The sequence below is a fragment of the Giraffa tippelskirchi genome, chromosome X, assembly GCF_054371585.1.
Source record: "Giraffa tippelskirchi isolate mGirTip1 chromosome X, T2T-mGirTip1v1.2.pri, whole genome shotgun sequence".
In the NCBI taxonomy this organism is placed as follows: domain Eukaryota; kingdom Metazoa; phylum Chordata; class Mammalia; order Artiodactyla; family Giraffidae; genus Giraffa; species Giraffa tippelskirchi.
In genome coordinates, this window is record NC_137289.1 from 95,861,824 (window position 1) to 95,873,642 (window position 11,819).

An 11,819-nucleotide genomic window follows, 5' to 3' on the forward strand; every position below is an offset into this window, starting at 1 on the left:
CCAACTCTCACAAGCTGTGTGACCTCGGGCAACTTAGCTAAGCTACTCTGGGTCACTGCTTTCCTATCAGTAAAATGGAAACAGCTGAAGCTCTCTCCTCCTGGGGTCGTCTATGCATGTGAAATAAGGACATAAGTGTAGGGCACTTAGAAAAATATCAGAAAACACTAAATCAAATTAGATATGAATCCCTCACTCATTCCTTCAAGAAACATTTACTGAGTGTCTAGTTTGTGCCTGGCACACAGTGAGAGCTCAACAAACAATGTCAACATGAGTGAATGCAGTGACTTTCTAAGGAAAAAACAGGTGCTTGCCTTAGTGAACAGGCTGGAAGGGACTCCAGACCAGGAGGTATGAAACTGCCCAGTGACTTGGAAGCACCATATGCCAGTTGGTGAGCCGAGAAAGGAGGGAAGGAGGTTGGAATTGCCGCACCGGAAGTGGCTTTGATGGTGCTTCCCTGGCGGCTCAGACGGTAAAGAATCCACCTGCAATGCAGGAGACCCAGGTTCAATCCCTGGGTCAGGGATATCCCCTGGAGAAGGGAATGACTGCCCACTCCAGTATTCTTGCCTGGAGAATTCCATGGACAGAGGAGCCTGGTGGGCTACAGTCCATGGATGGGGTTGCAGAGTTGGACACAACTGAGCAATTAACACAAGTGGGTTTGAGCCTTGGCTTAGAAGAGAAGCTTGGCACCTGCAGGCATGGGAGCCATACAGGTTTCCAGGTAGGACTGTGGGTCCCAAGTTGACATGTGCCGTTTCCCTTCAGGTATATGGGAATACCAGGCACACCCCAGATATGCTTAGCTCCCCTCAAGCTGCTGTATGTGTACCTGAAAACTTCACATCTCCAAACAGGAAATAGGTCCAATAGGTCCAGGGAGAACCGAGCTGCCATTCTCTTGGGGAAACAGTCTGTCAAAGTTCAAGCTATGCAAGCCCTACAATGCCCCGATTCCCCTCCTGAGAGTGTGCTTGCCTATTTGGACCAGGAGATGCATATAGGAGCAAACAAGGCAGTGTTGCTGCCAACCACGAAAGCCAGAAACAGCTGAGATATCTGTTAACAGGAGAATATGAATAAACAAATTGTCTAGTAACACAATGTGGGCTTCCCTGGTGGCTCAGCGGTAAAGAATCTGCCTGCAGTGTCTCCTGCATTGCAGGCGATGCTGGTTCGATCCCTGGGGGAGTTGGGAAGATCCCCTGGAGGAGGACATGGCAACCCACTCCAGTATTCTTGCCTGGATACAGTCCAAGGGGTCACAAAGAGTCAGACACAACTGAAGCCACTTAGCACGCACACACACGCATAGTAACACAATAGAATACTATATAGCAGTCACAACTACTGCTACAGACAAATATGAATCTTAGTAACAGAGCAGGCTATTGAGCATCTTGATGAAAAGTGCACACTAACCAACCTGCCTGGCATGCTAGCTCGGAGCTACTGGGGAAATCATTTAACCACTCTGGGCCTCAGTTTCCCTCCATCTAATGGTAAAAATATCATGTGTCCCCCAGGCTAATAGGAGGATTTATATGAGTCAATATTTACAAAGAGGTCAGAAGAGTGCCTGGCACACATGTTCAGTGCTACATGAATGTTTGTTAGATAAAAATAGAATGTTGAGGGACTTCCCTGGTGGTCCAGTGGTTAAGAATCTGCCTTCCAATGCAGGAGATGCGAGTTTGATCCCTGGTTGAGGAACTCAGATCTGACATGCCAAGGGGCAACTAAGCACTCGCATCACAAGAGAATCCAGAACACCACAAGGGGAAGCCCTTGTGCTGCAACAAGAGAAGCCCGTGTACCGCAAAGAGCCTAAATAAGTAAATAAAATATAGAATATTGAGTGGGGGGAAAGACAAGACTCCAAAGATTACACACTTTCAAAAGTTCAGAAGCAACAGCAACTAAATGAGATGGTGTGGTAGGGATGGGGAAGTTGAGCCAGGTGTGAGCAAGTTGGGGTCTCAGGAGAGAGGTGGGGTCCCAGGTGCTTGCTATGTAATTAAAGGAAAAGCTTTAGTGCAATAACCCTTCAGCACCAGAGCCTTGGACCTTGGGCCCAGACTAACTGGATGCTTTAGGGAGGAAGAAGGCCACTCAGCCCTTGACTGCCCTCCGTGGCACTGCAGAAATGCTGCAGTGGCCTAGCCCTCACTGCCAGCCAACCAGAGGGAGGAGGGTCCAAGCAAGTCAGAGGGAGATGGGCCCCAGAGAGTAAGAAAGGAGGACAAAACCTGGTCCAAAAGATGGATCTAACCAGTCAAATGGAGGAGGGCCCCAGTCTAAGGGAGGAGGAGGCCAGGCCTACCGAGGGGCCCCTAGAGGACTTGTTTCCCTTGTGGTTTTTTGCACTTCCTGTTCCCCCGCTCACTGCGGAAGTTCCTCTTCTTACCCTGCACTCAGAGCCCAGCCGGAGAGGACAAGGGCAGGAGGCACCATGAGCGGGGGCCCTTCGGGAGGCAGGCCTGGGGGCCGCGGAGGACAAGGGGTTCAGCAGAACATCCCGTCCACCCTCCTCCAGGACCATGAGAACCAACAACTCTTTGAGATGCTCGGACGGAAGTGCTGGGTGAGCTGGGGATCTTCTGGCCCTCCCTGTCTCCCTCTCCTCCTCTTCTCCTCCTCCTCTTCGGCCTCTTCATCTTCCCCATCCTCTCCCTCTCCTCCTTTCCTCCCCTTCCTCTCTCCTCATCTTTCCCATCCTCCTCTCCCTCTCCTCCTCTTCCTCTCCATCATCTCCTCTCATAGAATCCACTTACCCGCATTCACCAATCCCAGGAAGAACTCGATGTTCATTCACTTTCCCTCTGGCTGTGGCTCTTCCTTTGGAGCCATGATGGCCACGGGCAAGAAAGGACCAGGTCTGGTTCCCAGACCCTCTGGCTGCCCCTGACTGGATTCCACTGAGTTCTACTCTCCCTCCCAGACGCTGGCCACTGCGGTTGTTCAGCTGTACCTGGCGCTGCCTCCTGGAGCCGAGCACTGGACCAAGGGACACTGTGGGGCTGTGTGCTTCGTGAAGGATAACCCCAGGAAGTCTTACTTCATTCGCCTTTATGGCCTTCAGGTGATCCCCCCCTCCTCACTGGACAGACAACCCAGTTTTCAACCCATAAGCCCAGATCTGTGTCCATAGCTCTGAGCCCTCAGATCAGTGAACCCCCTGAGCCCCAGAACCAAAGACTTCATCCAGATGTCAACATCTGGTTTGTCTTTCTAAGCCTGTGATGACTGACCCCAGAGTCTTCGTGTCAAGATCTATAACCCCCAATATTAGTATACCCCCTAAATCTAATCTGTTCCACAAATTTCATATATATATATACACACACACACACACACACACATATATATATATATATATATATACACATATATATGTATATATATACTATATTTTTACCTGAACTTCATATCTGTTCAAAACTCCACATTTTAGGTCTCAGAAACCTCCCATCAGTACTCCTGAACTCCAGAATTTTGCCTAGCTTCTAAGTCATAAATATGTTCCACAAATCCCAAACCTAAGTATGCCATTGAATCTTCAACCCCAAATCTGTCCTTTTAAGCCCACAGCATTGGATCCCAGAACTCCTATATGAAAACTTCTAATCGCTTAATTATTGAGGTAGCTCCTAAGTCAAAAACCTATTCCGCAAACGCTTAACCTAAATTCTCCAATCATAAACCCCAAATTCATCCCACTAAACTGATAAAGATAGATCCAGTAGAACCACATCAAGATCCCAGGGTCATCAAATATTGACCAAACTCCTAATTCATAACTCTGTTCTACAAACCTCAAATTGGCTCAACCCCCTCCAAAAAACCTTCCCAAGTCTGTATGTCTGAACCTCAAATCTTAATCCCAACTCCTGATACCGGAACCCTACCTGCCCTAATGAAGGCCCCCATAAAAGGGGGGGATTTGGAACAGATTCTCTGAATGGACTCAGTTTCCTAGAACTAAAGTCCAAAATCCTCAAATTCAAGCCCCCATATTCCACATCTGGACCCCAAATTCAAGTTTCTTGCTGAAGGGTCTGACTCCCATACTGTACCCTAATCCTCCACATCTGACTCCTAGATTCCCAACTCTCTGGTTCTGAGCTGGAAATCTCCAAATCAGATCTTGGGGCCCCAAATTTGTATACCATGCTCCCTATCCGGAAAACAGAGGCACGCCACCCAGGGCGTGCCTCGGTGCCAGTATGTTCCCCCCTCTCCAGGCTGGCCGGCTGCTGTGGGAACAGGAGCTGTACTCACAGCTGGTCTACTCTGCTCCCACCCCCTTTTTCCACACCTTTGCTGGAGATGTAAGTGACCACCTAAACCCTGGGCCTCAGTTTGGGTGAGGAGGAGAGGGAAAGGTGTGGGGGGGGCTGGAAGGCAGCTGACCCTCCAGGTATGTTTAGGACTGCCAAGCGGGGCTGAACTTTGCAGACGAGGGTGAGGCCCAGGCCTTCCGGAACCTGGTGCAGGAGAAGATACAAAAACGGAATCAGAGGCAAAGTGGGGGTAAGGAGGCCTTGGGGAAGGGAAAGAGGTTGAGCAGAAGTGAGGGCAAGAGTGGGGAGCTGGAAAAGCCCCTCTCCTGATTCTGATTTCCTGTCTCTCCACAGACAGGCGCCAGCTCCCACCTCCACCAGCGCCAGTCAGTGAAGGTGAGTCCTCTAGTGCAAGGAGGAGTAATAAGGGGCTAGTGCAGAAAACTGAGGCAGGGTTGTGATAGTTCTCTATCCATTCCATCTTCCCAGAGAGAAGAGGAGGGCTCCCACCCCTGCCCCCGCACCCAGGTGGAGACCAAGGGGGTAAGTGCTGAATCTTCCCTGTGTCTCTGGGTGGGCAGGTGTCACCAGCCCCAGAGACACTGGGCTGGCTGCTGGGCCTGTGGGGAAAATGGGTGACTGGGCCATTGACCCATTTACCTACCAACCAGAGCATAAGAGTTAGAGACAGGAAGACATTTGGGGGAATCAGTGTGTTAGATGGTCATGGAAGGAGTGGGGGAATGAATAGATACACAGGTGGGGCGTGGGTAGATGAATGAGTAGATGGGTGAGTGCAGTGATAAATAGGTGAATGAATAGGTGGATAGATGTGTGGGTGGATGGATTGGTGGTGGACAGATGGTTAAATGGGGGCATGAACTGATGGAAGGATGTAGATGTACAGGTGGGTGTATAGATGTAGATGAATGGGTATGTGGGTGAATGGATGAATGGATGGATGATTGAGGAAATTAATGAATGAGTGATGGGATGAATTCAACAGTGAATAAATGAATAAGTGACAAAATTTCAATCAGTGGAGAAAGCAATGATTGAATGAGTGAATGAATAATTTAACAAATCAGTCAATGAGCCAGTGAATAAATGAGTCAATACTTAAGTGTGAGTAAATTAATTAATTAATTGGTGAATGCATGGATGGTGTGCAGGACCTACCCACCCACTTCTCCATAAACCTACTTGGACCCCTCACCCACTCCTTCCATGACCATCTAACACACTGATTCCCCCAACCGTCTTCCTGTTTCTAACTCTTATGCTCTGGTTGGTAAGTAAATGGGTCAATGGCCCAGTCATCCATTTTCCCCACAGGCCCAGCAGCCACCCCAGTGTCTCTGGGGCTGGTGACAGTGGACATCCAGAACCCAGACATCACGAATTCACGATACCGTGCACTCCCAGCACCTGGGCCTGGCCCAGGTGATAAGAAACGCTCAGGGAAGAAAAAGATCAGCAAGTCTGATATTGGTGCACCCAGTGGATTCAAGTGAGAACCTCTCTCCAGTGGGCCCATGGATCCTGGGGGTGGGGGAGCAGGTGGATAGGAGGAGAGCTGAGTGAATGGAAGGATGGAAAAATGGATGGGAAGGTGAGAGAGTAGGCAGATGAGTGAATGGGTCAGTGGGGGCGGGGTAGTGCAATGCTAAGACTAGGGAGAGATACCAAAGGCACCAAGATTGCAAATTTTACAGAGGCAGTCACTCTCCACTGCATCACCCAACTATAATTCATGACTCCAAGAGTGAGTGCCTCCTTAAATTTTGCTCCCTAGGCATTTTACTCAACCTAGTCCCTCCCTGGTTGGGCTGGTGGGTGAATGGATGGATGGGTAGATAGATAGATGGATGAATGAATGAATGGTTGGGTTGGAGAATGAATGGATGGGTAAATGGGAAGTGGGTAGGTAGATGGGTGGGTGAGTGGATGAATATGTGGACAGAATGATATACAGGCCAATGGGTTCATATACAAGGTGGATGGGGATGTATAGGTTGCCACATATGTGCATGAAGGACAATTCAGTGGCTACATAGAAGTGTGTGATTGAATGGGTAGTCAAGTGAGTGAATGAATGGAAAGATGGGCATATGGGTAGATGGATGGGTGGATGGACAAGTGTGGGTTAGGAAAGATTGGTGGACAAATGAATAAACTGTGTGGACAGATGAGTGGGGAGACAAATATATATAGATCAGTGGCCTGACAGGTGAATGTGAATGGCTAGGTGGACAAATAGATGGGTGGATGGATGGTGGAAAGAGGGATGGGCAGACAGATGGGCACCACAAACTGTGAAGCCTCTTTAGTTCCATAACTACTACTCTCACTCATTCATTCACTTAAGACTCATTCATTAATTCTGGCTCCTGAGAGTCCCTCTGATCAGGGGAGGGCAAGAGAGCTTCACTAGGAAGGGAGGGAAGGAACGGCCATGGCACTTCAATGGGGTCTCCTCACCTCCCTCAGACATGTCAGCCACGTGGGGTGGGACCCCCAGAATGGATTTGACGTGAGTAACTCCAGAGTCCCCTGGACTCCACTCAACTCCTGCCTACCCTTCCGTAGTCCATAGCTCCAGATCTACCCCCAGACCCCATCCTTCCTACCCTCCCCTCAGATCCCTCTCTGGGGTGGACCCCATGATAATCTGTGCCCCTCCCCTCCCCACCTTATTCCCCGACCCTTGCCGGGGCCTTTTTCCTCCTGGGAAGGTAAACAACCTGGACCCAGATCTGCGGAGCCTGTTCTCAAGGGCGGGAATCAGTGATGCCCAGCTCACCGATGCTGAGACCTCTAAATTTATCTATGACTTCATTGAGAACCAGGGTGGGATGGAAGCTGTGCGGAAGGAGATGAGGCGCCAGGGTGAGCCCCCCCTTTCTGGACCCCCTCTTCTTCTCCAACCCTGGTAGCTGATTTCTAAAAGATATATTGCAGACTCTCAGTCCTCATAGAAACCCCTATACTGCTTGAATCAGGAGTTGGTTGGTTGGGTACCCATTTTACAAGTGAGCAAAACTGAGGCTCTGAAGAAAACTATAATAATAGCTATGTGTTATCTTTCCCCTCAGAGCCACTTCCGCCACCCCCACCGCCATCCCGAGGAGGGAACCAGCCCCCCCGGCCCCCAACTGTGGGGAGTAACAAGGGTCGCTCTGGCCCTCTGCCCCCTGTACCTTCGGGAGGTGCTCCTCCCCCACCAACTCCCCGGGGACCCCCACCCCCAGGCCGAGGGGGCCCTCCACCACCACCCCCTCCAGCCACTGGACGCTCTGTGCCACCACCCCCTCCACCCCCTGGAGCTGGGGGTGGACCACCCATGCCTCCACCACCACCGCCACCACCACCGCCACCACCCAGCTCTGGGGATGGACCAATCCCTCCCCCACCCCCTCCTTCTCTGGGGCTTGGGGGGTGCCCGGCCCCTGGTGGGGGTCGGGGGGCACTTTTGGATCAAATCCGGCAGGGAATTCAGCTGAACAAGGTGAGGACCAGTGTGATGGTGGATTGGGGAACTGGGACTTGGGGGTGTGCTGTGCAAGTGAGGATGGTAGAGGGCTGGGGCTGAGAGTGATGGGGGTCCCACGATTTGGGGGTTCACTGATAGGGTTGGGAGGTTGGTGGGGAGAGGTGAGTTTCAAGGCGACTAGAGTATGTGGGAGGAGAAAGAATGATGAAGGGGTGGGGAGAAGCGCTCCTCTCACAGGCCCTGAGCCCTCTGTGCTGGATCCTGCTTGCTGCAGACCCCTGGGGCCCCAGAGAGCTCAGCGCTGCAGCCACCACCTCAGAGCTCAGAGGGGTTGGTGGGTGCCCTGATGCACGTGATGCAGAAGAGAAGCAAAGCCATCCATTCCTCCGGTAAGAGTGCACCCTCCCTGTGAGCCTGCCATTCAGAGCCCATCCTGCCAGGACCTGTGGCCCTGGTTCCCAGCTAGTGTTGACCTAAAAACACCCCCAACAGCGACCAGCAATTAGTCCCATCTGTTGATGGGAGAATGAACATAAATCTGTAGCAGTCTCTTTTTTGACAGTGTTAACTGTCATTATGTAACAGTAAGATGATTAACTCTCTTTGACAATGATATTAACATTAATCCCATATGTTCAATAGTATTAACATTAGCCCACTATGTGATGATAATATTATAAAGAACCCCTTCTTTGATACTAATATTAACTCTAATGTCATGTGTCAAAAGATTAACTCATTAAGTGACAATATTATAACTAATTCAAACTTTTACAATAGTGTTAATGTTAGTCCCTTAATGTGTCAACAACATTGTCATTATATGAGAATTATATGAGGATACTATCAACCTCAGGGCTTCCCAGGTGGCTCAGTGATAAAGAATCCGCCTGCCAATGCAGGAGACGCAGGACACGTGGGTTCAATCCCTGGATCAGAAGGAACTCCTGGAGGAGGAAATGGCAACCCACTCCAGTATTCTTGCCTGGGAAATCTATGGACAGAGGAGCCTGGTGTGCTATAGTCCAAAGGGTCGCAAAGAGTCGGACACGACTGAGCAGAGCAGAGAGTATTAGCCTCAACCTACTGTGTGACAGTAATATAATTAAAGTTCAGCTTTGACAATAATACTGACATCAACCCCGGAGTCTGTTCACAGATCAATAAGAATCCATTATACGACTGAATTATAACAAACCTCATCTTTTGACCATGACATCATCACTAACCCCATTCTGTATCAACAATGTTAACATTAACCCACTATGAAAAAACAACATTGTAACTTCCTCCACCTTTGCTAATATTTAAATCCACTCCTTTGAGTGACAAGCCTGTTAACAGTAACCCTTTGTGTAACAATAATATCCCAACTAACCACACATTTTTGATAATAGTATTAACCTCGACTCCAACTAGAACCTAGACCCCAGCTATAGTCCCTATCTTGCCCCTGACTCTCCCCACTCTTAGGAGGTCCCTTTATCCAACACACAAACCTCAGATCTAACTTCCAAGTGGGAGATCTCAGCCCCCAGGGTTTAGTAATCCCAACCTCCCAGACCCTAGTATCTCCTCTCTCCAGGGCTTTTGAACCCTCCTACCCATCCTGAGTTCCACTCTTTCTCTCTCCCTCCAGACGAAGGGGAGGACCAGGCGGGTGATGATGACGACGATGATGAATGGGACGACTGAGTCAGTACCACCTCCGCTGTTCTGTGCTGGGCTCCCCTGGCAGCCCTCCTCGCCACCCTCCACTTGACTTCCAGGCCCCCAAGCCCCATTTCTTTCCCACCCACCCCTCCAGTGCTGTTATCTCTGACTGGCCCCCTCCCACACACACTCACCCTAGCAATAGCCAGGGACCTTTTTATATAAAATGTCTCAGTTCTCCTCATTCAAGGATTTTTAAACAAAAATAAAATAACTGTCTTTTTGTTTCTTTAAATCTCAGTTTCTTTACCTACCAAATGTGGGAATTTGGGGTCCTTTTCCCCCAAAGTCCCTTTTATTCCCATTTCATTTGTTTAGCCTTACATATATATATATATACATATATATATATATATATATGTATATATATATATATATATATTCATTCATTTGTTCCCTTGATCATTTAGTCTGTATTTCTCTGTTTCCTTCTGCCCTTCCTTCTTTCCACAGATATTTATTGCCAGGCACTACTTTGGGGGCTGGGGATAAAGCAATGGGAAACAAACAACAAAAATTCTTGGTCTTGTGAGGTCAACGTTCTAGGGCAGGAGATAGACAAGAAACAAGGAATTAAATAAAAACAAAAAGAGTTACAGATTGTGGTAAGAGCTATGTTGTGCTGAGGGGAAGTGATAGTAAGATGGAAAGTTCAGGGAAAGCCACTTGGAGGAGGTGACAGTTATGCTGGACCTAAAGAGAAAGGAATCAACCGTGTGAATATTTAGAGGGATCGACCGTGTGAATATTTAGAGGGAAGGGCCTTCCAGGCAGAGGGAACAGCCAATGCAAAGGCCCTGAGGTGGGAAAAAGCTTGGTGTGAGGCTGAATGTGGTGAATGAGTGAGAGAGTTATTTGTACACTTATTTTTAAAAAAAGTACAATCAACACAGTATTAGATCAAGAGAGCACTCAATGATCAGACTTCCCACTCTCCATGTACACAACTCCCACACTAGGATCCTGCTGGGCAGAATCCCTCTCTCAATGCTAAAATTTGATTCTGCCCAGTTCCCAGTGCCATCTAAGTCCTAGCCAATGGCAATGAAAGAGGCAAAGATTTAATAATCACGTAGATCTGCTCTAGATCCCAGGCAAGATGCCTCACCTCTGAGCCTCAGTTTCCTCATCTATACAATGGGGGCAACAACATGTAACCTATTTCCAACTGGGATCCCACTGGGTCACCCTCCTCCTCTACAACTTGCTCTCCAGAGGGGGGAAAAAGGCACAACTCAAAACTGTCCTTGGTGTTCAAAGCTGTTTCCAAGGGGGTAATTAGAAACTCTTGTACATCAAAGCCTAGAATAGAGGGGTCTACCCCTTCCCATTTCTGAAACCTGGTGGATACAAGATCTCAGGTTTCCTACCTTCAGAGGAGGAAGAGAGCGGGGAGGAAAATAAAAGTGAGGGGGAATTCAAAGGGGGCAGACTTCTTCCATCTGCAAGACCAGTGTAAGAATTTCTGAACCATTCAAGGGCAGCTTAAGGGGCTAGAGGAGGGTGGAGGTGTAAAGAGTAGGAGCTGGTTTTGCCCCTTAAGAATTCCCCTGTAGCCATGGAAGCTGGAGAAGGAGGGAGTCCTGGGTTCCCTTTAATTCTTTCATTATTCTTCATCCTTTACTCTACTCCCCGCCCCACCCTAGTCGGGTTCCTATGGCTAGCACTGAGCCTAGGAAGGGCCTGTCATATCACTTCTACCCCCGCCAAACCCAGAATTCCATAACCCCTTGGGTAGGCTTTGTCCTGGAAAAGACCTTACATCACACAACCTCTGAATCCCCAGGAGCATTGGCTAGAGCAACATAGATCTTTGGTAAAAGAGTTGACTATGGGGAAGTTGCTTGACCCCAGCTATAGTCCCTATCTTGCCCCTGACTCTCCCTCCTCTTAGGAGGTCCCTTTATCCAACACACAAACCTCAGATCTAACTTCCAAGTGGGAGATCTCAGCCCCCAGGGTTTAGTAATCCCAACCTCCCAGACCCTAGTATCTCCTCTCTCCAGGGCTTTGAACCCTCCTACCCATCCTGAGTTCCACTCTTTCTCTCTCCTTCCTAGGAGTGGGAGGGTCCTGCCTGCCTGGGGAGACTGGGGTCAAGTGAGGAACAGTATCTGACTGTTCTAGAATAAGGGAGAGAAGAAGAATTCAAGGTGAGACTTCCACTGTTAACTGTTCCACCCATGGCAAGCAGGGGCTAATGGAACCTCATCCTGACCAGTCATTTCTCCAGCTGGCTCACAGTTGGACTGGCAGGCACAGAATAACCATTTGGTTGACTACATAAAGCATGGAGCGACAGGGAGACAGGCAATTTGAGG

The 11,819-nt window shown here is 49.1% G+C and overlaps 1 protein-coding gene across 2 annotated transcripts; it reads left to right on the forward strand.

Annotated features, from left to right (window-relative positions):
• Positions 1–2,425: 2,425 nt before the first annotated feature.
• Positions 2,426–9,733, forward strand: WAS (WASP actin nucleation promoting factor). Of its 2 annotated transcripts, none has more exons than XM_081566893.1 (12): positions 2,426–2,593; positions 2,951–3,091; positions 4,254–4,340; positions 4,440–4,542; positions 4,647–4,688; positions 4,782–4,835; positions 5,628–5,802; positions 6,783–6,825; positions 7,028–7,181; positions 7,388–7,800; positions 8,060–8,174; positions 9,425–9,733. In XM_081566893.1, exons 1-12 carry the CDS (start codon positions 2,462–2,464, stop codon positions 9,478–9,480), a joined length of 1,515 nt encoding a protein of 504 aa, XP_081423019.1. In that variant the 5' UTR covers positions 2,426–2,461; the 3' UTR covers positions 9,481–9,733. The 2 variants fall into 2 exon arrangements, with proteins under 2 accessions (XP_081423019.1, XP_081423020.1); XM_081566894.1 differs by having other exon boundaries at positions 7,544–7,800.
• The last annotated feature ends 2,086 nt before the right edge of the window (positions 9,734–11,819 follow it).

Excerpts from the sequence above, each read along its gene's own strand:
- WAS (XM_081566893.1), top strand. The coding sequence starts at position 2,462 with ATGAGCGGGGGCCCTTCGGGAGGCAGGCCTGGGGGCCGCGGAGGACAA. Across the intron at positions 2,594-2,950 it reads TGCTCGGACGGAAGTGCTGG|ACGCTGGCCACTGCGGTTGT; the intron begins GTGAGCTGGGGA and ends TCTCCCTCCCAG. Across the intron at positions 3,092-4,253 it reads TTCGCCTTTATGGCCTTCAG|GCTGGCCGGCTGCTGTGGGA; the intron begins GTGATCCCCCCC and ends CCCCCTCTCCAG.